General features: G+C 50.0%; 2 protein-coding genes across 2 annotated transcripts in view; both read left to right on the top strand.

The window, feature by feature from the left end:
• Positions 1–22,665, top strand: part of Jakmip1 (janus kinase and microtubule interacting protein 1) — a 121,126-nt gene extending 98,461 nt beyond the window's left edge. The window contains exons 13-21 of the mRNA XM_029545014.1: positions 1,362–1,463; positions 2,006–2,059; positions 2,592–2,657; positions 8,182–8,250; positions 9,513–9,590; positions 13,548–13,751; positions 14,711–14,776; positions 19,896–19,971; positions 21,063–22,665. Coding sequence (XP_029400874.1) covers positions 1,362–1,463; positions 2,006–2,059; positions 2,592–2,657; positions 8,182–8,250; positions 9,513–9,590; positions 13,548–13,751; positions 14,711–14,776; positions 19,896–19,946 — 690 coding nt within the window. The 3' untranslated portion in view covers positions 19,947–19,971; positions 21,063–22,665. The remainder of the gene's footprint in view (positions 1–1,361; positions 1,464–2,005; positions 2,060–2,591; positions 2,658–8,181; positions 8,251–9,512; positions 9,591–13,547; positions 13,752–14,710; positions 14,777–19,895; positions 19,972–21,062) is intronic.
• A 3,377-nt stretch (positions 22,666–26,042) lies between these two features.
• The window catches only part of C13H4orf50 (chromosome 13 C4orf50 homolog), a 66,846-nt gene continuing 65,406 nt past the window's right edge, over positions 26,043–27,482 (top strand). The window contains exons 1-2 of the mRNA XM_029545015.1: positions 26,043–26,168; positions 26,537–26,930. Coding sequence (XP_029400875.1) covers positions 26,647–26,930 — 284 coding nt within the window. The 5' untranslated portion in view covers positions 26,043–26,168; positions 26,537–26,646. The remainder of the gene's footprint in view (positions 26,169–26,536; positions 26,931–27,482) is intronic.

Consider the following 27,482-nt stretch of genomic DNA (forward strand, 5'->3'; position numbering starts at 1 on the left):
GGCCCAAGCCTTGTCCTCCTGGCAAGGATGGGCCAGGTGGCTTTCAGCTTCCGTTGTCACTGTGTCTCAGCTCTACCCTTTATTCATCCATCAGAAGTTAGAAGTCATGAGGTCACGCTTAGCACCCCCACGGCTGGGAGAATGCCTTCCACCTTGCCAGGACCCTTCCCACTGGGAGCTCCAGATACCACATGCTTTGCCCAAGCTTCCCAACGGCCTTCAGAGCCACTGGGAAGATGGTTTATGACTTTGTTCATACAAACCACGGGCTGCTCCGACACCCCTTTTCTGTGAAAAGCTCATTGATTAAGTACCTCTGGTGGCAGGTGTATGGTGAAGTAAGTGGTTGTATCCGTCTTGGCTCTTAGAGCAGTGCAAAGTGAGGTGAGCCAGCTGGAGGCTTCCTGGAAGCCCACTGTGAACAGCCCCAGCCCTCCCCTCAGTGTGTTAAGGCATGTTTTCCAGGTTCACACTAAGTTCCATCACTTCTCTTGGTATGATTATAGAGGTGTCCTAGGTCTGTTATTGTAACAATAAGTTATTACTGTAATTGCCGCACACCCCGTCCCCCAGAGCAGCTTGATCTGATGTAGAATTTGAGAGAGTGCCAACCGTCATAACTCATCTGCCAGTGTCACGGGCCTAAAGCCAGCTCCATGTAGAAAATGCACAGGGGACCAGGGTGCTGTTCTGCCAACATGCTCTAATTCCTCTAAGCAACGAGGTTCCTTTGGGCCTTCCATAAAGTGCTCATAAGGTGTATGGCTGATAAATGTCTCTTGGGACATCTGGTCATAAATCTGAGGTGTGGGTCGGGGGTGCAGAGAGTGATCATGAGTCTTGTTAGTGTGGACCAAAGAAGCAAAACCAAATTTAAAAACTCCAAGCTGAGTCACCCATTATCATGGAAAGCAAGGAGAGTCTTAAGTGGGCCCAGTTCTGGTATTCACTAGCAGGGGACCTCAGGCTCAGCCATCCCAAGCCTCCGTGGGTATGTACCTTGTGAGGTAGCCTGGACCTCCCTTGTGATAACTAAAGTACCCTGCCTAGAATATCCCCGTAGTGGCTGGCTTCTGTTCTCCGTTGAATCTGATACCTTGTTTTGATTAAGCCTCCTCTTCTGTGACTTCTGGGGTTTGGATGGCAACAGGCAGACCTGTGAGGCCCAATCGTCTGTTTCTCCCTAGAGGTAGATGTGAAGCTTCCAAAGAGGCAGGAGGACACCTCGTGTCCCATGCCAGGACTGTGTGGTCCTCCAGATGTGTGCCGTGTAGCTAGCTCCTCCTTTGCTGATAACTTGGGAAGATGGCAAGTGGTGAATAGCGGTCGAGTTCTGTCTTTAAACCACGTCTTTTCCCCAGGAGAGAGAGCGGAGGTCGCCAGCCTTTAACCTCCAAATCACCACCTTCCCCGAGAACAACAGCAGCGCCCTCCAGCTGTTCTGTCACCAGGAAGGAGTAAAGGTAGCATGCTTGGGGGGTGGGGTGTGTCCGTGGGGTATGTCCCATGGACCTGCCACTCAGGGGCGGGCTGAGTACCTGGCGTGGTGGTAAAGGGGGATTGTGTCTTCAGGTCAGGGACAGAGCCAGCACTGCTGTGTTAAAGACAGAGAGCTAGGTGGAAGGATCGTGCAATGTTAGCCTTCTGCCCACCTACAGAAAGGCTCTAAACCTAACCTGGCAATGGGCTGTCTCTTATTTGCCCAGTGCCCAGCCCATAACCAGGGCTCTGCTGATGGTGACTATGGTTGGCCACAGGCCTGTCACCCTACCAGGCCCCATAGGCAAAATCCTCAGATGCCCATGAGCTTAGAAAGCAGGGTTGTGCTGGAGCGAATCTCAGTATACGAACCATAGTCATGCCTTCCCCACCTGCCTGCGCAGAGCCAGAGGCTGGGCCCCACCGTGGCTTCAGAGTAGAAGGAGGCGTGTGAACCACGGTGCTAGAGTAGGTATGGGTCGTATGTGCAGCTCACATGAGAATGAACATTGGACATCTTTTCCAGGGTGTGAATATCTCTGAACTTATGAAGAACTTAGATATTCTTGGCGATAACGGGGTAACTATGAGCGGTCGGTTCCCGGTTCCGTGTCCTTGTTTTGATTGGGGATGATTTGTGTGGCTTTGTTTTGTTTTAAATTTTTTTTCTCTGATTTAAGAGATCTGAGAAGTACAAGGGAAGGCTTTTGTATGGCCGTGTCCTCGTGTGGGTGGTCGGGTCTGTATTTGTCAGAGCGGGGTTCTGAGCTGAGGGACAGCCCTTACAATCTGTTTGTGAACAGGGGACCAACAAACCTAAAGACTAAGGGACGTACAGATGTAAGGTCCCCTACTCAAGATTGCCAAAGTCAAAAGGTGATGTCTTTGCTTTCCGAAAAGACTGTCTTTAATGAGGCACTATTTTTCCAAGTGTCGGTACCACTCTGTGACCTATAGGGACTGGAGCCATGTCCCTCAGATGGCTGACCCTGGCTGGTTGTTGATTTGGGCTGATCATCGTTGGCAGGCACCCCAGAAGGGCTTGGCACTGACTGTCTGCCATGTACTTGGAACCCAGTGTCAACGCCCTTGCCCCTTTTTTTGTGTTGTAGAATTTGAGAAATGAAGAGCAGGTTGCAGTAATCCAAGCGGGAACTGTGCTTGCCCTGTGTGAAAAGGTAGACCTGGCAGTGTCCTCGTACTCACATCTTGTCCCAGCACCCGGCACCATAGCAGAAACTGTCCATTGGTGTGTCGCTTTATTTGGGAGCATGTGTGTGGGTCAGTCTGCGTCTGCATGTACACATGCATGCCTTTGCGTGTTCAAAATGGAGCACCACACACGCTCACTGCAGAAAGCCTTGTTGCTCAGGAGGAAGTGCTCACCGCCCTTTGCAAGGAAACAATCTGTGATGTCTGCTTTATATCCACCTAGTGGCTCCCATGCGCATTCTCTTTCAGAGTAGTTAACACGCTGTGTGTCTCTCCTGCCTGCTAAGCTATCTGGAGTGGCTCATGGATATGTATTCAAATGGTATTGATGCCATTCTGTCACAGGTACCCACAGAGAACCTCATCACCGCTCAGTGATTCAGCATCCAGGGAGTGCCCACCCTTCCCTATTTCCCAGTGTGCCTTGAGGGACAACTTCATAATACATGTCTATATGCACTGGAGAGCCCACCCATGCATTCTGGGACAGGAATCCCGGCCAGATAGTAAGACCACTTGTCAGAGTTTGGGTAGGGCCTGGAGCCATAACCTGAAGCTGTTGGTACATGGTCTATTTCCACATATAATGTGGCTTTTACTAGGAATAAAAACATGGGCAGTTGGTAGACACCACGCCCTGTGAGGTCATAGTTGTACTGTGTTTGAGTGGGTAGTCAGCATGGTGAGATTTCCAGTGGGCCTCAGCACTTTCTTCTTCCTTGTGACATGTAATTACATTTCTTTGGAAGGTTTTCTATTCATTCATTTTCCCACCCATCCATCTGTCCATCCGTCCATCCATCCATCTGTTTATCCATCCATCCCATAGGCATTTGTTGTAACTGTTCTTTCTGTGTATGCTTTGTGTATTAAAGATGCTAAATTTTGGCTGTTTTTTTTTTTTTTTTAAGAATACATCCTGGCTTTCGTGCCTCCTACAGTGACCTAGAATATTGAGATGCACACAACTTTTAGTAGAGTCTTTCCTGTAGATTTTTTCCTTTCACACAGTCAGACTCTGAAATGCCACTTTGGGATGATTTAGATTGATCGAATTCCTTCCACAGTTGTCAGTAGGGCACTTAAAATACAGTTTTCTCCCCCTAGGGACCTGTTCATCCCCCCCACCCCAGCCCTCAGCCAAGGAAAGGACACAAAATGCTGAGATGAGACACTGTGGTCGTGCCTTGTCCCAGGTCATATGGTTGGGAAGGGTGGTGGTTGGGTGGGACTCTGAGCTTTCTGTTTCTGCCCCTTATCTGGCCAAGTTTGTTTTCTTCAGTGGACGGTTGGGTCAGTGAGTCACGCTTGGCTGGCTGGAGGTCACGAGAAGCAAGTGTCTACCACAGTGCTAGGCAGATTCAGTATATGACTGTTGTCATTAGCAAAATCAAATATGGTGTCCCAGCCCTTTATAAGACAGGGTGTATAGAATCACCTAAGCACTGACTAAAGATACCTGTCTCCGTGTAGTCTGCATCCACGTATCCTGTCAGCGTTCAGTTCCCAGCGAGTCTCTGGAGAGTGAGGAAGAGGTGAGGTTTGCAAGCTCCCTCGTTTCCAAGGTGACCTCTCCTAGTTTGAGTCTCGGGTCCACTACTTGCTGTTCAGGATCTGATGGACAGAGTAGGACCAGTCTATGACTTGGCGTGTCTGGCTCACAGTGGGCTAGGATAGTGGACATTGATAAGTGCTAGCTCTCTAGCCACTGGAGTGTCCCCCAGGGCAGGGCTGTCATGGTAGAAGGTGGAGACCTCACTCAGAACAGGTTTCAGGCATCACAGGACCACACCTGTGCCAGCAGCTATGCTAAGTGCAGTACTGTAGAACCCCAGGCCCTTCAACCTCTTGCAATCTCTTACAGATGAAGAAAGGAGGCCGGTCGGGTATCAGCTAGTCTCTGCTTTGCCACCCCTTGCCCGCCTCTGGCTTGTACTCTACCCACCTTTGCCAGCTTCCTGCCAGCTGACGCCCACATGCTTCTGGGCGCCATCACCCCTCAGCACCGGCCTGCCTGGCATTTCACTCTGTGTCCTAAATACTAGAGGGAGATCCTGGCTGTGTGTCTGCCAGCCCCTCAGAGCCCCCATGAGAGCAGGAGAGAGCAGGGGGTCCATGGCTGATACCCGTGGGCAGACCCTGGTCTTCACCTAGGTCCTCCTCAGACTTGGCTCTGCCAGACACTGCTTCAGCCATGTGTCTGTGAACTAAAGTGAAGCCGGTGTGGATGCTGCTGCGTATCCTCTCCTTGCTTGGAGAAAATGTCCATGAATAGGGGTGGGAGCAGGCTGGGAGCTGGGTCATGGTATCCCCGAGAATGCTGGCCGGATAGCCCAGTATAGCCTTTTCTAGCTTGGAGTTGGAGGTTCCCTGAGATGTGGGCATCTTAGTGGGGACAGTGAAAAACAAAAAAAGAGAATTGACTATAGAGAACGTGACTGCACACGGTGCCAGCAGTACGGATATCAGAGGGCTTGGTTGGGAGGCCTAGGAATCTCTCTCCACCCAACACACCCCACTTAAGAACAAGAACTGTCATTTGGTACACTAATGAGCCCCAGCCCAGCGCTCTCTTAGCAGCACTACGGCCATTTCTTGGTATTTAGACAGAACGCATCCCAGTCTGGCCAGGTGGTCCGATATATAATGGTCTCACATCAGTCAGTGCCCTGCTTCTTGTCCCCGGTGTGTGCCTTTCTCCTGTCCTCTCAGAAGTTTTCTCAGGCTCTGAGCTGCAGGAACGACCCATCACACGTCCTCTGGTTAACTGAACGCAAGGCCAGCAGCTACACCAAGCTCAACCTTAGCCTAAGTATGAGCCTACGGGGAGAGGCTCAAATTTAAGACGTGAAGGTTCTGTGGCTCATCTGTGGTTCCCAGTCAGACATGCCTCTTTTCCATAAAGTTCAAAATCCTTTGAGAAGTAGGCACAGACCTCAGGAAGATGAAAAACACTTCCAAAAAAAAAAAAAAAATCAAAACAAAACAAAAGCCCACTATGTTCTGTTCTGTTTGTAAGTAGGGGGTGGAGGTCAAAGGGTGAGACCTGCTTAGGCCTTCATCCAACAGGCAGCCTTCAGAGCTGTCACTGAGTCAGTGTAGGAGAAGAGTGAATCCAGTTATGAAGGAGTTCCAGGTTCTTCACCTGAATGAAGGCCCTTGGCATGGGATTCAGAGAGTTGAATCGTTTGAATCGCATCTGCTTGGAAGACACCCAGTTTCTGGAGCATCCCCAGTGGCCAGGCTCCCCTGCTTCCTGTCCAGCCAGATCTCTTCTCTTCTGGGGTGGGAGCAGCCTCCCCAGGAGAGTATGGGGTCAGTGGACAGAACCCAGCTTTATTTTCCGGCCCTGTCACTGTCCTTGGTCCTGAAAAAGGTATGTGTGGCTTTTAAGACTGGGAAGTACTTCTCCCCTTTGAAAATGTATCTCAAGCTAACACCAAACTTTGAAAAGCACGGTGCTCAGGGCTGGAAGATGGTTTAGCAGTTAAGAACACTGACGGGTTCTTGCAGAGGACTCAGGTTCAAATCCCAGCACCCACATGGCATCTTACAGCTGTTTATAACTCCAAGATCTGACTGATGGAACGCATGCAGGCCAAACACCAATGCACGTAAAAATAAACACATTTTTTTTAAAAGGACTGTTTAAAAAAGCACACTGTTCTAGACTCCTCATCAGAAACATTCATCTTTTTCACAAGAAGCTATTGCACAAGCTGTGTGAGGAGGGGCTAGCTCTACACAGGTCTGCTGCTTGTCCCTGGGGCTGCTCAGGGCTAAGCTGACCTTGATGTTGTGGGAGAAATCTCTGATCATGTCTTTCATACCTCTCCAACCCCTGTGGTGTCCACCTATACCCATGCTGGGCCTCCTCCACTCCACAGGGATTTCTTTGTCACCACTGTGTGGTTGACTCTGCCGTGAAAGAAAAGCAACCAAGGCAGACGTGCTCCCACCATGGGCGGCTGGAGAAGTCTAAATGGGTAATAGTGTCCTCATGTGAGCACCAGGAAAAGAAGACCCTATGGCCTCAGGAAGCCATACAGGCTTCTTAGGTAGAGCTAGCTTGAGATTGGTGATCTGGGTAGATGTTAGCTTGGCCAAGACCTGGGGCTGATGCTGAAGCCTGAGCTACTGATGTCTGAGGGGCATGAACAAAGGCCCTGAGGTGAAATATAGCTCATTCTGTCTGAGGAGCCAAGTGCACTTTCAGACAGCTAAGGTACAGGTGACTTTTTTTTTTTTAAATGAGGGATGGTGACAAGTCGGGGGTGGGGGCATGGAATCAGTGACTCATTGTGCAGCCCTGGCTGGCCTAGAACTCAAAAAGATCTGTCTTCCCGGCCTTCTGAGTGCTGGGATTAAAGGCGTGGGGTTTTGTGGTGGCAGAAGAACCTATCGAGTGACCACAGTGATCCTCGGGGTGGGGGTGGGGGTGGGGACAGTGCCGTGTTGGCTTGTCCCTGTTGTTAGGAGCGGAGGACGTGTGGTGAGATCTAGGCAGGGTCAGAAAAATATCCATAAGCATGTGCAGCCAGGGAAGACTGGAGGCCCTGGTAGGGTCAGGCATGAGCTAGGGGTTGGGTGGGGCTCCGATATGGGTGGTGACCATGGGGACGGAGTGCGGTAGGCCTGAAAAACAGGAAGAAAGCCTAAAACAACAGCAAGGAATGTCTGGACTGAGTAAGACGATTAAGGGCTGAGACAGAGTGAAGGGCAGAGGTCTGGTTCTAGGGCCACAAGAGTTCGTGGTGTTAAGTGGGACCTCAGAGATGTAGCCAGAGGAGGAATGGACCAGTGTCTCCAGAGAAACTATGGGAAGCCTCATAATCTGGAAAGAGTCTCGGGGTCACCGGGCCAGACTATAGGGCTTCACAGTTAGAAGGCCAAAGTCAATTCATACTCAGTGTCAATTCTGAATACTCCTGGGTGCCTTTGACACCCACACCCATCCCCAAAGTCTGCCTAGTTTAGGGACACACTCCCAACATCTGGCCAGACATAAGAGGGACGTGCTGCAGCCTTCAGGTGTGCACCTCATGTGGACACTGGCACGTCTGAGGGTCCTCCTGACTCTTGCGGCACATGCATGTACCCCCCTCCTTTCTGCATCTTGCTCTCATAGCACACCTTGGAACTATCACAGGAGTGTCTTCCCAGTCCTGCAGGCTGGGTACTAGATTCCCAGTCCATGGCTGTGTGACTTTGGACACAAGACTTAAGGCAGCCACTACATCGTCACCTGTGGTCACATGGATGGCACGCGGGCTTCCCAGCTCCTGTCCACGTATGAACTAGATCCACACTTCCAGACACCCCTTTGAACACAGGCCTGACAGTGCTCACATGGGCATAGCCATGAACAAGCGCAGCTGTGTGAGTGTGCATCGTCCCTCATCCCATGCAAATGTCTGTACCTGCTGCAAGGCTCGGTTTCCCCGTGACCCTGCTCACTTGCCGATGTCCTCCTGTCCTGCTGTTTTCTAGTGGCTGAAGCAGATAGAGGGAACAGAGGCAGCCCTCACGCAGAAGATGATGGACCTGGAGAAGGAGAAGGTAACGAATCCAGCACCTGCGGCGGTGGAGGCGGGATTTGGCTTTTCGGGAGGCTCAGCATCATCTTAGCGTTCAGTCCTTAAGGTTTCCTTTGAGCCATCTCCTTTCTCTTCCTTTCCCAGTCACCCAGTTTTCAACTGAATACTTATTTCTGACCCTGTGCCCCATCTTGGACTCACAGGTCCCAGGGTTACATGAGTGCATCTTGAGAACATTAGAGATATAGCGTGACACATGGGCCCTTGTCTGAGGGGCTTTGCAGATGCATATACAGTGGAGATTTTTCACAGTAGCTTGGAAATCCGGAATTGGTCTTCCTTGGTTCTGCATTGGGTGCTTTAATGCAAGCTTGGTGGATTGTGGTTGTGAGGGGTGTTACGTTCCTGGGATGCCTTATTTGGGGTGGAGGGGACAGTTGTCTTCAGCTCAGAGAGGCAAGAGAAGCTATTCCAGAAGACCTGGCTCCAAAGCTATCCAAGACCAGTTTGTATTCCAAGTTCAACTGAGAACTCATTGAAGGGCTGGAGAGATGGCTCAGCATTAAAGGCTAGTCTCACAACCAAAAAATAAAAGAGAACACATTGAAGAAGGGGACTTTCACATGGATCCAAAGCAACATGGAGTGTTTAGAGAGAGGCCCTGGAGAGGCCTGAGGAACTTGGGTTTCTAGTTACCCCTGACATCAATGGCACCATAGGTGAGGTGCTAATCCTCTTTGGCCTTCTTTTTCCTCACCTGTAAAATACAGGGGCTGCAACATGAGTTCTGGCTCTAAGGCCTCATGGGTATAGAATGGGCATGTAGTCTACTCAGATGAGGGAACCTGTGTACAGGCAACCAGACAGCTTCAGGGAGTGTTTAACAGTGAGATTTATGGGGCCGGGGGTGCACAGCCTGGGCAGGGGATGGGCTGCACCTGGGAACTATTGAGACAATCTTCAGAATTATTGTGGCCCCAGGCCACAACACAGGGACTGGGGACTCTGGGAATATGGACTGGGAAGCAGGCTGCATATGAGGTCCCTTCCTTGTTACCAGATAGCCAAGAGGAGGGGGAGCCAGAGTGAAGGTAGCCCTGATTGGGGTTCTCCAGGACAGCCTGGGTGCCCAGGGCAGTGAGGGCTTCTCGGGGAGTTCACACAGGGCAGTCAACAGTGAGGACCTCCCTGTTCCTCCAGCGCTGAGTCTCTAGGAGGTAGATGCAGAGTCTTCCTGCTGTTGACTTGTTCTGGCCAATCCTGATGGCGGCCTCTCTTTTCTAGGACCAGTTCAGCAGGCAGAAAGGCTACCTGGAGCAGGAGTTGGACTACAGGAAAGAAGCCCTCGACCAGGCCTACCTGGTAGGACCGGAAGTGGGTTTGACACTTTGGCTTTCTTCTCTCAGCCTTTGGGGTGGCTGCTTCCTGCAGGGAGCACACCAGGTTCCCTGTGCACGCGTGACTAGAATGACCAGCAAGTGTTCCAAATGAGCTGTGGGTCTTTTTAAAACACTTTTAAAATTTATATTCTTTTTTGTTTATATTCTTTTATCATTCAGAGTACAGTTTCCCTCCCTTCCCCTAGACGCCCCACCCCCACCTCCCTTCTCCCCAAGATCCACACACCTTCTGCCTCCCCTCAGAAAGGAACAGACCTCCCGGGACATCAAACTAACATAGCATAACAAGCTACAATAATACCATCAAATCAAGGCCGGACAAGGCAACCCCGTAGGAGGAAAAGGGTCCTACAATTAGGAAAAGAGGTCAGCCCTTGCTCCACTGTTAGGATTTCCACTAGAACATCAAGCTACTCAGTCATGACATACATGCAGAGGACCGAGTGCTGACCTACACAGGCTCCCAGATCTCTGGGAGCCCCTAAGAGTCCAGCCAGTTGATTCTGTGGGCCGTGTTCTCGTGGGTGTTGCTGCCTCCTCCGGCTCCTCCAGTCCTTCCTTGCCTCCTCCGCAGGACTCCCTGAGCACTGCCTCATGTTTGGCTATGGGACTCTGCATCCTGTCCCATCAGCTGCTGGGTGAAGTCTCTCTGGTCCCTTTGATGGCAATTCTGCTAGGTTCCTGTCCCACCACACTCTGCAGGCAGGAAGAACTGGAGGTCAAAGTTTTTGTGCCTGGGTTGGCGTCCCAATTCCTCCACTTGAGACCTTGCCTGGTTATAGATGATGAACTATGGGTTTTTGTTTTGTTTTGTTTTGTTTTTTGGTTTTTTTTTTTTTTACAAAGTTTATGATCTTGATGTTTTTTTTTCCTTTACCCACACTAAACTAGCAGTTGTTTGAACTGAATGAGAAAAGGCTTTTGTATATGTTTGTTGCTTCATAAATGTTTATTTATCCTTAAAATTCCAAAGAGGCTGGTGATGTAGCTTTGCCAGTGGAGCGCTTGCTTAGCGTGCGTTAGAGCCAGTTCAGTTCCTGGGCATGGTGGCACCTGTCTGCAATCCCAGCACACAGGGTTGGAGGTTCAGTATCATCCTCCACTATGCAGTGAATTCCAGATCTGTCTCAAAAAAAAAAATCCCAAAGCAGGTTTTCTTTATTATTATTATTATTATTATTATTATTATTATTATTATTATTACTATTATTATTATATCTTTTTATAGTCCAGTTGTTATTCCCGTCCTGGTCCACCCTCTGACTGTTCCTCATCCCATTCCTCCTCCCCCATCTCCAAGAGGCTATCCCCACCTCCACCCCACCAGACCCCACTCCCTGGGGCCTCAAGTCTCTCAAGGATGAGGTGCATTTTCTCTCACTGAGGCTAGACCAGACTGTCCTCTGCTGTATATGTGTTAGGGGCCTCATATCAGCTGGTGTATGCTGCCTGGTTGGTGACTCAGTGTCTGAGAGAACTCAGGGGTCCAGGTTAGTTGAGACTGCTGGTCTTCCTATGGGGTCGCCCTCCTCCTCAGCTTCTTCCAGCCTTTCCCTAATTCAACCACAGGGGTCCCCGCTTTCTGTCCATTGGTTAAGTGTAAGTATCTGCCTCTGACTCTTTCAGCTGCTGCAGCTTTTCTTGTAGGTGGGAACAGAGATGGTCCTAAGGAACAAAGAGGCGAGGGAGTGAGCTGTGGCCAGATGTGATCGAGCAAATGGGGAGAGTTTTAAAGCCCTGTGAAACCCCTGTGGGGTTCCCCAAAGAGTCTGAGCTTCCCTCAAAGCCACGTATCCCTTGCACCGAGAGCCATTCTCCCTTGTGGGTGAGGGTCTAAGTTGTGGGTGGGACATTTCCAAGATGTCCCCATGGTGGAGGGAAAGTCAGTGCCACTCTGTGGAGGACGGTCAGCATCGAGCAACATCTCTCCTGTCACTTTCTGTTCCTTATCCCATGATGTGGCCGACAACAGCATCGAGGGTAACGAACGAATGAGAATGCTCTCATCTATGTCCCTCCACCTCATCCAGTCTTAGTCCTTGTAAATGCCCACGAAGAACACACTCCCACTGACCAGAACTGCCTCTCAAGCCTGTTTAGCAGCCCTGAAGGACAGCCTTCAGGGAAGCTGCGGGAACCTAGCTGTCCCCAAGGGGAGGTACATTAGGTGGAAAGCTGAGGTCCCTGATCCTAAGGTCCTCCCAGGACACAGTGTGCTAAAGGACGGCTGCAGTGCTGAGAGAGGTGGGAACCAGCCATTGCAAAGTGCTGTGGTTCACTGGGGCCTCTCACAGGACAGCTATTTGGAAAAGGTGATCCCCACTCAGAGGACTGTGTGCAGGCAGGTTCAGGACCTTGAGCATCTTGGCTCTTAGAACACATCCCTACCTTAATGATCCTGGTCCCTGTAGAAGTTATAGCTATCTTGGAAAAGCACGCTAAACCTCAAGTGCACAGCATGTACCCAGGGGTATTTGTCTTGTGAGATTCTAGACAGTTCTCGGGAGGTATCAGATTCACTTGGAGCTTGGTCTATGGACCTCTCGCCTCCTGCTTCCAGGCTGGTTAAGGGAAGGTGTGGGGTGCATGCCTGTCTTCCTTTGTCATGGTGTGGACTGAGGAGTGGAAGCTGGGGTCTCCCAGAAGCTTGGTAGCTAAATGGAGAGGGGTGAGCCAGGATGTGTGATGGTGAGTGTCGACCATCCTACATGTAAGCTCCTATGACACTTGGAGCCTGGGCAGAGGCCACATGGAATCCCACTGTTCTGCCTTCTGTTTTCCCATGGCCAAGGTGACCCTGGGGAGAAGGTGGTTGTGTCTGTGGCCAAATCCATGCTAGCCCAAAGGGCTAGGATCTATGTAGGAAGTCAGAACGATGGTACAGATGTGAGAATTACAAAACCTTCCCTTGGTTGCTCCTTCTCCTATTAGGGTGGTGTCTTAGGTTTTTACTGCTGTGAGCAGACACCATGACCTAGGCAACTCTTATAATTGGAGCCCAGCTTACAGGTTCAGAGGTTTAGTCCATTATCATCAAGGTGGGGACACAGTGGCATCCAGGCAGGCATGGTGCAGGAAGAACTCAGAGTTCTACATCTTCATCTGAAGGCTGTTAGCAGAATACTGACTTCCAGGCAGCTAGGACAAGGGTCTTAAAGCCCACTCCAACAGTGACACACCTACTCCAACAAGGCCACATTTACTTCAACGGGGCCACACCTAATAGTGCCACTCCCTGGGTCGACGATATACAAACCATCACAGGTGGGTTCCATCACATGGCTGTGATGTTTCTTAGCTTGGGCCGAGGGACTTCGCGGCAGCAGGAGAGAGAGAGTCTTTTCTCCTTTGCCTCTGGGCACCATGGCAAGGTAACTGTTGAGCATCCAGCAGAAAATCTGATGTAACTTCGCGAAGAATTCAAACCCTGAATGATGGAACTCCTACAGCCAGTTCCACTGTCTCCTACAGCATTGCCCACAAAGGCCCCTTTACTATGTGCAGGATCAGGGATGGGGTAGTGGGTAAGACATTCTCCCTAATTGCTTCCAGTAAAAGCTTCCTTCTCCACACAGCTAGTAAATAAATCATACAACTGAGAAATAATACCCCACTGGCTTTGTTAGAATAGTGGGCAAGAGTAAGTTAGATGCCAAAGAGAAGATAAATTCCAATTAAATGGACTTGTCTCAGGGAGATGTGATTCTTTCTTCTTGCCCTCGTCTCCTATACAGACCAAGGATATTTGCCTCTGTCTAGAACACTCAGTGAGGCGTGCCTTGGCCCGAGGGACCTCCACATGCTCGGCTGGACCCTGCATGCTGACCTTCCCTCCCTAGCGTGACCTCTAGCAGCATCCCGACAGCGATGGCTGTCTGCCTCTCCGTAACCTCGACTGTCCATGGTTTGCACCATGCAGAAAATCCAGGACCTGGAGGCCACCTTGTACAATGCACTGCAGCAGGAGCCAGGGCGGAGGGCCAGTGAGGCGCTGAGCGCCAGCCAGCGTGAGGACCTCCAGGCAGCTGTAGAGAAGGTGCGCAGACAGCTGCTGCGTCAGAGCCGGGAGTTCGACAGCCAGATCCTGCGGGAGCGAATGGAGCTGCTACAGCAGGCCCAGCAGGTACTAAGCAGTTGGTCCCTACAGTCTCATTCTCTCACCCGTACCTTCCATCCATCCTCAGTCTCTGATGACCTGCTGGCGCTTGATGCACATCAGGTACCCCGGATGTTGGGTGGAGGGTGACAGGTAGGAGAAGTTCTGCTGGCATAGCATCTTTTCTTATGGCTGCCTGTCACGGAGTAGAAAGCATTCCCTCCTTGGTGGCTGGGGCAACACAAGGCACTTGGGTATTATAAATGGCAGACTTGTTTTCTCCATTGACGGTAACATATCCACAAAACAAAGGTGTTTCTCCTGCCTCCCTCCAACGCTCCCTATATGGCATCCCGATGCCCAGGGACTACACTGCCTCAGCAACTCTTAGCTGGTAGGTCTGGGATGGCCAAGGATTTGAGAATCGGCCTAAGAGCCTAGCTCATTACTTCTTGGAGGACCTAAGTGCATCTGTGAGGTTCATACGATGCTGAGCAGAGAAAAGAAGGTTCCAGAACCTTGATGATAGCTGAGGGAGGAGAAGCAGAAGAGATGAGCTATCCAGAGCTTTGTTAGGATGCATGGTTCATACTCCTCAGAGCCTCCGCCCACCTCGTGGCATCCCCGCGTGGTGTGTGAGTGCGCACACATCATGGCTGGCACCAGCACTACCTGTCTTTGTCCTTCTTCCCTGCAGCCCCCAGGCCCCTGCTGCCTGGATGTTGGACCCTGAGTGATCGAGGTCAATTCATCTTCTTGTCCTGCTGGGAGCCTAGGTGCCCCCCAGCTCAGGCCTCATCTCATGAGTGTACACTGTCTACACTGGACACGAGCAGGTCATGGACTTCACAAGCAAGTGAAGCCCATCCCTCTGTAACAAGTCGGGAGAGAGGGTTCCTCTGGGGGGACTGCCTGTCCTCTGGGTCTGTCCTTCAGGGATTCCATGCTGGACCACCATAAAAGACGCATGACTCGATGTGTTTCAGAAAATCCGCGAGATGGAGGGCAAGCTGGAGCTGCAGAGGCGCCAGCTGAAGGAGCTAGAGGAAAAGGTAGGTGGACCGGGAGAGCTGAGACCAGGTAGCTGCCCCATTCAGCTTTAGAACCCAGGCTTCCTGTTCCCCAGTTCATCCGAGGAATCCAAGACCTCCACGGGCAGATGCTGGGGCCACAGGGTCAGAAATCCATTGTGGCGTCTGGGTGAGGGTTGGTTCAAATCCCTTCAGAAAGGCGGAAAAGGTGAACCATATTAAATAGATGTAACCCAGTCATCAAGACCCAGGTCAGTGAGAGACCTTGTCTTAAAAACAAGATAAACAACTGCTGAGGAATGGAACCTAGGGTTCTCTAGTTCCCCGTGCGTACCCATACACACGAGCATACCTACACACATGTACCTACATACACAACCATGCACACACAGACACATATACATGTCAACACAAAATAAATAATAAGTGAATGAATGAATGAATAGATTATACCTTACATGCAGGGAAAAATAAAAATAGCAAGAGTCTGGGGGAATAGTCAAATGGTAGAACACTTGCTTAGCATAAACAGAAGGCCCTGAGCTCAGAATATTAGCATACAAGCTGGGTGTGCTGGGGTATGCCTTCAGTCACAGAACTTAGGACGCTGAAGTAGTGGGATCATGAGTTCAAAGCCCCCATCTCAGGAAACCAACCTCCCTCAAAATTAATATTATGTATATATATGTATATATATGTGTGTGAATATATATATATATATATATATATATATATATATATATATATATATATATATATAAGAAGAACGCTACCCACCTTCACTGAGACATGTATACTTAAAACATCAGTTCTATTAAACAAACCCTTCCAATAATGTAGATAGTATTTCTATTTTTTTGTTTGTCTGTATTGTTGTCCCACCTTCAAGAATACACCCGGTACAGTGCCTGTTGTAGGCAGTGTGAGAATGAATGAATGAATGAATGAATGAATAGCAGTCCCTGAGTCTTAGCTCTTTCCATTGGGACAAAGGGACATAGTAATAATGAAGTAATTTGTATTTGCAGTTATTTTTGCATTAAAGTTCTTTTTTGCTTCTTTTTTTAACCTCTATTTGTGAATGTATGCATGCATGTGTGTTAGTGAGGTCTATATTTGTATGTGTGTGTGAGAGAGGTGTAACTATGTATGTATGTATGTATGTGAGGTATAAGTATGTATGTATGTGTGTGAGAGGCGTAAGTATGTATGTATGTATGTGAGGTGTAAGTATGTGTATGTATGTTTGTGTGAGGTGTAAGTATGTATGTATGTGTATGAGAGGTACAAGTATGTATGTATATATGTGAGGTGTAAGTAAGTATGTATGTGTGTGTGAGGTATAAGTATATATGTATGTGTGTGAGAGGTACAAGTATGTATATATGTATGTATGTGAGGTGTAAGTATATATATATATATATGTATGTATTATGTATGTGAAAGGTATAAGTATGTATGTATGTATGTGAGTACATATTGAGATGTATGTGTTTGATGAGAGTGCCTATGTGCACACACAGAAGCCAGAAGAGGGTGTCCAGTGTCCTTCTCTACCACACTCCAACTTTTCCTGGGAGGGAGAGCCCCTTGCTGAACCTGGAGCTTGAAATTTTTCCACTAGCCTGCCTCCAACAGGCCCCAGCAATCCTTCTGACTGCCACCCCATCAGTGCTGGGATAACAGGCATGTGTGGGATGAGAGACACAGGGCGGGCAGCACATGCCATGACTGAAGTAAGCAATGGTGCAAGTCCAGGCCTGGCACTTACCAACTGGCCAGATGTGATGATAGTGGGCGTGTCTAGTGCGTGCTTGGGGAAGCTAGAAGACAAACACAGCATCACAGACTAAGCAGAGTTCCTGGGAGAAAATAATGCACACGACAGGAGAGGAACTCACAGATGGCCTCAACAGTTCTCGCTCACTACCCTGGGCTTCACACTGTGCACAACAGTACATACACCAATAGCTCTGCCTCCCAGCCTGGAGAGATGGCTCAGTGGCTTGGGCAGCTCACCACCAGCACCTGTAACCACAGCTCCATGGGTATCTATCTGGCACCCTCTTCTGGCTTCTATGGGCACTGCACTCATGTGCACATACATATACCACATAATTGAACAATAAAATCTCTAACAACAACAACAACAACAACAACAACAACAACAACAACAACAACAGATCCAGTTTAACTTTGGGATATAGTATAGTGAGCTGTTTTAGACAAGTCCTTTTGTTAAGAATTTAAAAACGTAAAAATCAATCCTCTCATGGTTGTGGTGCACATCTGTAACCCCAGTTCTTAGGAGGCAAAGTCAAGAGGATTACAAGTTCAAGGACAGTTTGGGCTGCAAAGTAAGACTTTGAAAAAAAAACTTTGCTTAAGATATTGGAACGCAAGCCGGGCGTGGTGGCGCACGCCTTTAATCCCAGCATTCGGGAGGCAGAGGCAGGTGGATTTCTGAGTTCGAGGCCAGCCTGGTCTACAAAGTGAGTTCCAGGACAGCCAGAGCTATACAGAGAAACCCTGTCTCGAAAAACCAAAAAAAAATAAAGATATTGGAACGCATCCACAGGAGTGAAAATTGGCAGGCCAATATCCAGAAAGAGAAGATCCCAGAGACAATCCCTTGCACTTATCCCCGAAGAGACAGCCAAGGTTATGCGGATGCTGGTCACTACCCTGTGCTGCTGACCTACTCAGACTGCAAGGCTAGTTGAGGACCACACAGGCAAGGTGGCTGTACTGTGATTGTCACCACTTCCCGTGACAACACCTGCTAACTGCGCATGCCTTGAGGACTGGGTGAAATTTCCCCGATCTCTTCCACTGAGGCAGAGAGTAGGCTGGTCATAGACAAGCCCAGGGAGAAGTCATAGTCGCATAGTTTATGTCAAAGAGCAAGGTGGTAAGGTCGAGCTTACATCTGTGGGGCAGTGAGGACACCCGTGGGCAGAGGTACAGGCCTTCTGACCCAGCCTGCTTTGTGGGGTGAGGCTAGTGTGCCTGAGAAGACCCTGTCTGAAACTGAAATGAGGACATGGGAAAGCCCAGAAAGAAAGACAAAGGCCACGTCAGGGCTGAAACATGCCAGGCCAGCTTGTGGGAAAGGAGCTTGACTCTCCAGGGACAGCAGGGACAAGTTGCTAGAAATCACTGGACAGCAGAGTTTGGGGCTCTTCATCCGTGGGGCAGGCTTCCAGGTGATTGTCAAATACTAGATATAGGTGATGGGGAGAAAGAAAGAGAAAGAACACTCCTTGCGACTCCTTGAGGGACAGATATATTGTCCCTGAGACGTTAAATTCAGACAGGGCTCTGCTAGTCTCTCCCAGTATAGGTGCATTGCTGGCTATGTCTGCAGAGGGCACCAGAGATCCGTGTGCAGGCAGTAGCTGGCTGGGTTTTCCCATCAGTTCCCTTCTGGGGAACCCTTTGAGTGGCTGTGCTAGATCCCAGAGTTCCATCTGGCAGGTGCTCAGGACTCCCCACCCTCGAGGACTGTTGGGAAGTCCTGAGGGGAACGTCAGGTAGATCCAGCTGAAGATACTTCAGCTCCATGCCTGGGCTCAGGATAGCCCGAGATCCTGGGGCTGTAAGTGGAGGGCATCTTACTGCTCTGAGAATGAGACCCTTTGCCTCCCTGGGTGGCAGCAAGGACTCCGTTGGTGAGGGAGGTGGGTGGGGGTGGGGGTGGGGGTGGGGTTGGGAGATGCCTCAGTCAGTAAAGTGCTTGCTTTGCAGACATTCCTGGTGCTTGATGGAGCCCCACAGCTCACACCAAGGACAGCTGGGTGTGGTGGGGCACAGTTAGAAACCCAGTGCTGGGGAAGTGTAGACAGGCAGGCAGTTTGGGGACTCACTGGTTAGATAGTGTGGCATAACTGGTGAGTTCCATGTCAGTGAGGTATCCTGTCTCAAAATATCCAAAGAGGGTAATGCCTAGGGAATGACATTTGAACTTGTCCTCTGCCCTACACTCATGCATGCACACCTGCAACCGTGAGCCAACTGACACAACACATGCACATGTACACATGAGGTAATGTCAGAAATCAGGCTGGCCGGGTATACACTATGCTGCCATGGGGAAGTACCTGGTTGTCACTTGGATTGTTTTTCTGGCCTCTCAGATTTTCTTAGAGCTGATTTGTGGCTTGTGATCTTTCTCACCTTCCGTGGCCAGTCTTAGACACAATCCACTGGATGGTCTCACTAAACCCTCCTCCTATTGAGCCTCAGTTTCCCCATGTAGAACATGAACTATTCTGGGATTACAGTGACCTCTCACAGCTCTTGATCCTAGAGATTGGATGGAAGAAAATGGTGATGTTATTTGGATTTTCACTTTTCTCTACAAACAACATAGGAAACTACGACCTTGTTTGGTGGGGAATTTTTTTTTTTTTAATTCCCAGGTGGTGGTCATATATGCTTCCTCTAATGACTACTGATTCTCTTTAAACAGGGCAAGTCACAAGTAGATTAAGAAAAAAATATACTTTTGAACTAACTGATCTGTCTTTTCTGGTTTTGTGAGGGTAATTTGTTTTTCAGCAGCATTTTTCTGAAGTTGACTAGCAAAAGGCACATGATGTTTTAAATATTAACAAATCTCTTTCCAGGGGCAGTGTAGGGAACAACGACCACTTGTCTGCAGGTTGGCTTGGCTGCCTCCCTTGTTCTGCCCACTATAACATATATTGATGAAGCACCTTGGGCAGGCCCTTCCCTTGTGATGCCCTGTGCAGCCTTACCTTTATCCTTCAAAGTCTCTGCACATGGCATAGATCTCACCTGGCAGCCGGGAATGATGGGATATCTGATACATGTGTACGGATAACCCACTGAGCACATAAGGCTGGAGGGAGCCAAGGCACCTCCTGTTGGCAGCCCTCCGCTCCTCTCTCTGCTGCCTCCTAGTGTCATAGTTTTGTAAGATGCTGTTAGTGAATTCCATACCACATCTCACATTTTTCTTTTCTCTTTTCTTTTCTTTCTTTTCTTTTCTTTTCTTTTCTTTTCTTTTCTTTTCTTTTCTTTTCTTTTCTTTTCTTTTCTTTTCTTTTTTTTCACCTTCGTTTCTTTTCCCTTATTTTCTTTTCTCTTCCTGTTTCCTTTTGGTCTTATGTTATAGTTTTTGTTCCTTTTTCTATTTTTCTCACTAGCATTCATTCTGTGGCCTTGACGACTCCCGTGCGCTGAGAACTCGGGTGTGTATGCTTTCCTTTCTATTGGCCGATGCAGAGCCGATTGAGGGAGGAGGTTGATTCCCCTCCGGCTGTGTTGGTCCTTGGGAGATGAGGAGCCTTGAGAGCAACCTTGTTCTGGATTCTCTTGCTTCATCTCCTCAGCGGCTATGTGGCCCTGGGTCCTTGCGGGGTCCTGCCATAGAGGCACATGGTGAGGATTACTGAGAAAGAGAGGCCCCATGGCATTCCATCCACAGAGTTTATGCCCCATTCCCAAAGCTATCTCCAGTCTGGTGTCGTTCCTGCTCTGTGCAAAGTGACCTTCAAGTGACCTTGAGGGTCAAGGAGCAGCAGGTTGATAAGCCAGTGGTTCATGAAGCCAGATCCCTAATGTGACTGCACAGTGTCCAGAAACCAGCAGTCCCTGGTTCCTGACTTCTGGATCTCAACCTGCATGCCCAGTTATGATGCTCGACTATATTCAGAGACCTGAAGACTGAAGGTATCTCAGGATCTGGCCCTGCCCTGCCTATTGATTCCTTGTTTTCAAGCACCCAGCTTTCAGCCTAAGTCCCTGCCTTTCCATACTCTCCCAGGCCCCTTAATAGGGCTGCCCATAAAACTGCCCATAATAGGGCTGGTATCTGCCAGGACCTCTGAATTTTGGAGTCTTGACCCTGAATCTAACCTAGGCTGAGGATCCTTGAACTCCAGGGTACCTTTGAGGCCTATTAGATCCCTATTAGTTCACCCAATGATGTCCCTGACTCTAAAATAGCTCACAAGGGCTTAAGTTAGGTACCTTCTATCTCCCATTGCCTGGGACATATCCAGGCACATGATGTTTGGTCCTGGTATAGAGAGAATGAAGGGCTATCCTGAGCTCTGGGAGACAGCTCACAGCATGCTCCATCGATGGAGACCTGGGGTTTGGGCTATCCAAATCCTGCTCCCCTTTTTTTTTCTGGGTTGTAGAGAAGGTTCTCTGGGCAACTGTCAAGAGAGATCAGGATGGTGTGGCCTTGAAGATATACCAGGTCCCCCTCCACTCTTCTTAACCTGAAAAAAATGTTGATTTTTGTTTCACTTCAAATTATCTCTTAATCTTACAGGCTAGACAAAGAGCTTTTGGAATCACCTGAGTCCCCGTGGTGCCCCATCCTCACTGAAACCAATATCCAACAGCGACAAAGCTTTTCAAAGTCCAGAGCCTGAACACAGAACTTATGCACTTTTGATAGTCACTTAAAGGGGAGGCCTGGGGAGCTGGCCAGCCTCTGTTCTGGAGTTTTGCGGGACAATGGCGTGCCTCCCCAGTATCCCCACTGTGACATCCTCAGGAGCCAAGGGCAAAGGTGGATCTGGATGGCAGAAATCAATAAGTGCAATTAGTGGAAGCCAGGGACATGGGAGCTGCTACCTTGGGGGATAGGCACAAGCCCTGTCCCCGTGCTGTGTGCCCCCCTGAAGGCACCAAGAGTGCCTAGATGGACTCGGACAGCCCCTCTGCCCCGTGTACATAAATCTCCATGGACTGAGTGTGTTCTTCTGGAGTCTGTCTGCCAGAGCGACCAACGAATCCTCTGACTCCATGCACAGCTGGACTTGCAGCCGGTGGCCAGCAAGAGAGAACTGGAGTCACCAATGTGGGGACCCTGTGGATTGTAGATTTCTGAGGAAAGCTGAAGGCTTCTGGCATTTGTATAGGTGTGACACGGCATAAGTCCCAGAGAGGAGTGAAGATGGAGAAAACAGACCCAAGCTATCTGTTGTCATTTGTAGGGACATCCTAAGAAGGCGCTCAGGCTGGTAGTGCAACACCCAGAGGCTCTGAGTTCTGAGGTCTGAGGCCAGGAGCACCCTTTACCATAGAGAAAACTACCATAGAGCCTTCACTGCCAGGATCCTTGGTAGAGAGTGGAGTCATCTCCTCAGGTGTTGGGGCCTCCCAGAGCACAGGGGGTAGGATAAGGGGTAGTGCACCCTAAGTTCACTGGGAACTAGATGCTAGAAGTTGACTTCCAGAGGAAATTCCCCAAGAAGTAACTTTGGATACTCCTGTCAATCTAGGGCAGGTAGTGTGGGGCACCTCCAAGAGGAACCTGCCTATATGGCTATACTCTTTCTAACTTGGGGTGGAGAGAATGTTAGCCATCAGATTGACAGTGTGAAAAAAGGGTAGGACGTTGAGTCTGGGTGCAGGAGCGTGTGGTGCGTTGTGACGAGACATGGCGGCAGCAGGCCAGATGAAGCCTCTTGCTGTGGAGTTATAGGACCAAGCGAGTGGCACTATGGTTTCCTGGAAGCAAGAAGAATGACTGGGGTTCAGATCAGGCCCATTGATGGAACCATGGAGCAGGGACCGGACACTGTAGGGAAGCCAGATTCAAAGACAGAGAGGTGAGGACAGTACTCTGGATGGAAGAGGGGCTGTCCAGACAGGGGGTCATTCCAGCAGCTACGAAGTCTCCAGCTTGAAGCAAACATAGCAGGATGGCTCAGAAGAGTTGACTCTGCTGAAATCTGAGTCCCCCAACACCTGTGACCCATAAGCCTCTGCAACCTACCAATATCCAGTGGCTTAATTAAATCCCAAGGAATCTCTTTGACAAGCATCTGAGTTACTGAATTGCAGGAGTGTGGGCAACAGTCAGGAATATGGAAAGCATGCTTGCTTTATCTGATAGGAGACTTGGGGGCATACGATTCAACTGCCTTCTGTAGACAGTCATCCTGGGGCATCCCAGAGGGTCAAGGAGAAGTCCACCACTCTGTCCCCGCCATCATCTGTCTAGAACCCCTGCAGGCTGTGCTGGAGTGTGGTCCTTGTACCTTCTGTCCCTCCCTACTGTGGGGAGAGGGCAGCCTCCCTGTCTGCCTGGCTTTTTCACTCAACACCTTATGTGACAGTGACACCTTAACTCTGCAGTCAGACCTGTCTGGGCACTCCCAGCTCAGTCATTCCCCTGCTGCAGACAAACAAGTGTCCTTGTGACTCCAAGGAACAAAACTGACAGATCCCAGGCCATGCCTCGTGGAAGAGCTTCTGTGACCACAGCAGGATGGGCGGACCTGCATCATTCCACAGACCCTCTGACATCCCAGCAGCGCCTGGCAGGAGCGAGGATCTGAGACCCTCGTGGAAGGGTCTTCCCAGGGGTATTCACGTTGCTCGGTTGGGGCCAGTGTCCACCCTCTTCACCCCCAGGAAGCCACTCAGGCCTGAAAATGCAGCTCACATAGACAGGTGTGCAAGCTTCCCAAGTCCTTATTGTTATCTTAGGCATTTCTGCCAGAGTCCCTACTGGGACGCACAGTCTCAGGGCTCTTGCCATCAAATGCCTGTGTAGTTTCCAGGAGAGCAGAGCTGCAGAGCCAAGGCTCCAAAGCCAAGGCTACACTCTTCTGTAGACTAGAAGGCAGGTGGAATTTTCCTTTCCTCTTCTTCCAGACTCACTAGGAAGGTGAAGCCCATAGCTCATCCTATGAAGTCTTCAAACATGAGATTCCACTTCTGTACCCCAGTCCTCTAAGCCAGCGTGGCATGGTGATCTTGAGCAGGACAGAGGAGCTGAGGAGTCAAGACTAGTCTGTCATTGCTGCAGCCTGTAGCAGCTCAGTGGGGGAGACCTGGGCTGGGGCCAGGTAGCTAGATGAGCTGAGGACAAGGAGCCTTCAGCTTTAAAGTGGAGGGTGCCCCTAAGGCTGAAATTCCTATGTCCTACCAGGTCCTCTCCACTATGCTTGATCTATAGGGATCATCCGGAAGTGCTCAGTCAAGGTCCCCTGCTCAGCATGGTGTAGAGCCCCAGCCCTGCCCATGTGCTGTGCAATAGCCAGGGCCTGTGTTCTAGCTCAGTTCCACACGGAGTCCACCCAGCCTGACACCCTCCCAGTTGCTTCCTATCCTGGCTAGGCAGGGACTACGTGCTCTGGCCTGCTTCAGGTCCCTAACCAAGGTCATGTTCCCTGAAGAATTACATGGCTGCTCTTTCCTTTGGATTCCCTAACCAGGTGACTGTCAGGGATGTGGCAATCCCGGTACCATGCAAATGGGTTGTTCTTTTATTTCTCGTGCTTAACCTCAGCTTGTTAAGGGAATCCCACCATGGAGCAAAAACCCCAAGCCAGGCACTTTGGTTGTCTTTTTCCTCTACCAAATTGTCAACAAAAACAAAAAAAAACAAAAAACAAAGAACCTTAAACCAAAATAAACCAAAAAACAAACTAGCAAACAAATAAACCAACACCCCCATACAACCAGAATCCTCTGAGGGGGTTCTGCAGAACCCAGTATGTGTCCAGAGCCCTACTCTGGTAGAAGGTCCTAGTCTCAAGGCTGAGCCCGCCCTTTCCCCTCCTTATCCATTCTCCTCAGGGCCAAGGTTTTAAGACAGGTGCTGCAGTCATGGCCCATGTTCTTCCTGTGGCAATCTCCCAGTCACATCTCCTAAGACATTGGTCTCTGTCCTTGTAGCCACTCTCTTGAGGCCTGTCTCCCAAGGAAAACTGGTGGCCCCAGGCCCAGGCCTCTACCCAGCATCCATTTCTCTTTTTAATCTTCCCAGCTCCACCTTCTTTCCCCTCTAAGTCTCGGTGAGTCACCAGGAAGAGCCAGCTGCCTTCAGCTGACAGTCGTCTTCCCCTGGCAGGTGGCCTCTTGTGGCCAGCGTTTCTGGGGCTCACATGCCTGCACTTGGGGAGTCCTTCCCATGGAAGGGGAAGGAACTGTTTACTGTGTGTGGTGTCCCTTTGCAAGGTGCTGGCCACTTGCCCAGCACCCTGCAGCAGCTAAGCAATAAGTCTGGTCACAATGCAGACAGCTGAGGGTGTGGCCCAGGAAGCGTCACTATGCCTACCACATCCACCCAGTATTCAGTGTGAGGATGTGCTGGGCTTGATGAGCAAGCTGTGTGAACCCACTCGTTATCCTCTCACTGAGGCAGATGCCTGTACTCCAGACAGTGTATGGAGATCCTTTGATGAGACACTCAGTAAATTTGTCCAGATTCATACTTGAGACAGGATTCAAACCCAAGGAATAAGGCCCCAGCACCTCTGATCTGAGTTGATCTTCCTGTCCCTTTAAGGCCAGTATTTCCCATGGCCCATTCTGCCTGGCCCACCTCTGCTGCAGCTCTTCAACCCCTGTGTCCCCCAGAGAGGTACTGTTGGGAACTCTGAAGGCCTCTCTACAAAGGTAGAGGAGAGAGCCACCGACTTCACTGATGGAGAGCATGAAGCCTGAGTGAGGTGCAGCATCCCAAGCAACCCAGAGGGGTACAGACAGGATGCTCGGGATGGGGTACACATGATTTCCAGACAAATCCTATTGGCCCCTAAGACCATAGCTGCTTCTTTCCAAGGACGGGCCACCCCAAGTTCGCCCACTGGTAAGCTGGGTGACCCTCTGGCTTCATTAAGTGGGTTTATACAAAGATTACAATAAATGTCTAGCTTTATGGCAAGAGGCAATTGTATGGGAAAGGCTGGGAAATGGAGAGAATGAGCAGCCAAGTGCAGAGGTGAAGGAGGGGGAGATACGGTTTCCTTTGGGTCCCAGGGGCACTACTTTAGAAGTGACCACATCTGAATGCTCTGAGGACAATGTGCTAAGAAACCTGTCCCATTATTTCCTAGGGAAACAATGCTTCTTATTTTATAATACCCTGTTACCTCTCTGCCTAGTCCTGTCCTGTGGTGTGGTTGCTGGCCTCAGACTTTGCCCCCTGTAGACCTCTTGATGCCAGCCACCTCCTTGGTTCTGAATGGCCATAACTGCCCTATGCTCACAGTGAGATGTCCGAGGCTCCCGAGTACCTGTGTGCGCGTGGGCCCTTCTGTGTGCTGTGTGGCTAGTCACTCCTAGCCTATTGGCTATGGCCTGGTGCTTGTCCCCGCTCCACAGATCTCTGCCTACATATGTCTGCTGCTCCCCGCCATTCCTGCTTTTCTCATCCTCAGGATCCCTTCCCCAACCCTGAGCTCTGGGGGACTCATTTTCCAATGCTCAAAGGCTGGTTTCATGCCACACTTGATCTCACAGCTCCTGGGCTACAACATGCATTCTCTGTGTTGAGTCAGACCTGGCTGTTCCTTCCCATCTGTAGGGTTTGGACAAACTCTTCCACCTTCTGAGGTCTTTTGATTTTACCATCTCTAAAATGGTCATGAGGATGCCTACCTACCTCATAGGGTCACCAGGACAACTGGACTAGGTAGGTTCCTGAGACCTCTCAGTACTGCATTTATTTCCCACCTTCTTTGCCTGGCAGATTCTAGGTCCTTGGTAAGTATGTGTTATACTCAAACAGCAGCATGGACCGTCATTCGTTACAGTTGGGAGTGAGTTTTGTTTGCTTGGGAGAACCTGATGGGACTCCCTGGAAACCATCTCCTTCCTCTTTGTGTGCATTGCTAAGCATTTAACTCCAGGTGGCTGGTCTGAGCCACATTCTAGCTTTGCTGTGTTCTAGCAGGGCCAGCTTGTAAAATGAGATGCTTGTTCGTATTGCATGACGTTTGTGTGGATGAAACCCAAGCTACCCACTCATGAATAATCCACCTGTTCTTGTTCTCCTCAAAGGACGTTTTCCGGGACAATCCAAAGGCATAGTGGCCACCTCAGAACTTCCAGAAAGTCCACATTGTCGACTCATTCCATCTTGGCTAAGTCTGGGCCAGTGAAATGTCGGGATGGAGCCGACAGCCCAGGGACAGACGGAGAAAAGCTTCAGCTACGTCATCAGAGCTCCCAGCGTTGATGGCTCAGATGGGATAAATGTGGATGTAAAGATTGACACCTGCTGGGTGTTCCGAGATGTGGAGGAGAGTGACAAGGAGCAGGGACACCTTCCAGAAACAGCCAGCAGCCTGGACCTGGACACGGGGCTGCTCAGGGAGCGGCTAGAGTCCTCTGAGCAGAAGCTGTTGGCAGCTGTGGACAAGCATATGATATCAGAGTCAGGGCTGAGGAACAGGTGGGTGTAACCCTGTGAGCACACCTGTGTGGGGAGAGGGGGCATTGATGAATCCCCCTCCCCCCTACACATGGTCCTTTGAATTCTGTCTCCAGCTGAGGTCCCAGGCTCACCAGCGGTGTAGGCCCAGTCTCAGGTGGTCGTCTGCTCTCACTTCTGTCTGTCACGGCCTGTGCTCTTGGTCACATGTTTCCCCTGGGTAGTCCTTTAGCTCCAGGAACTGAAGTGGCCCCAGAGTTGCTGAATCAGCTGTCTGACATCTCTGTCTGGCCTCCCAGCTTCTCCATCATCTTGGTACAGGATACTCTGCCCCCATCCCCAAGTTGTTTTTCCTGCTGAGCCTCTTGTATGGGCTCTGCTGCCTGATGGAGTCAACACAGACCTAGAATGGCCATTTGAATCTAGGTCTTTTTCTAAACCCTATCTTCTCTGGCTTTTTCCTAATGGCACCTCCCTTCCCTTTCTCCTGTCCCCCCTATTTTCCTCTCTTCCACTCCCTCTCCTCTTCTTCCTGTTTTCTCTTCCTTTAGTGGTACTGTCCCTCCCTCCCTC

This window comes from Mus pahari, chromosome 13 (genome assembly GCF_900095145.1).
Source record: "Mus pahari chromosome 13, PAHARI_EIJ_v1.1, whole genome shotgun sequence".
Taxonomy (NCBI): domain Eukaryota; kingdom Metazoa; phylum Chordata; class Mammalia; order Rodentia; family Muridae; genus Mus; species Mus pahari.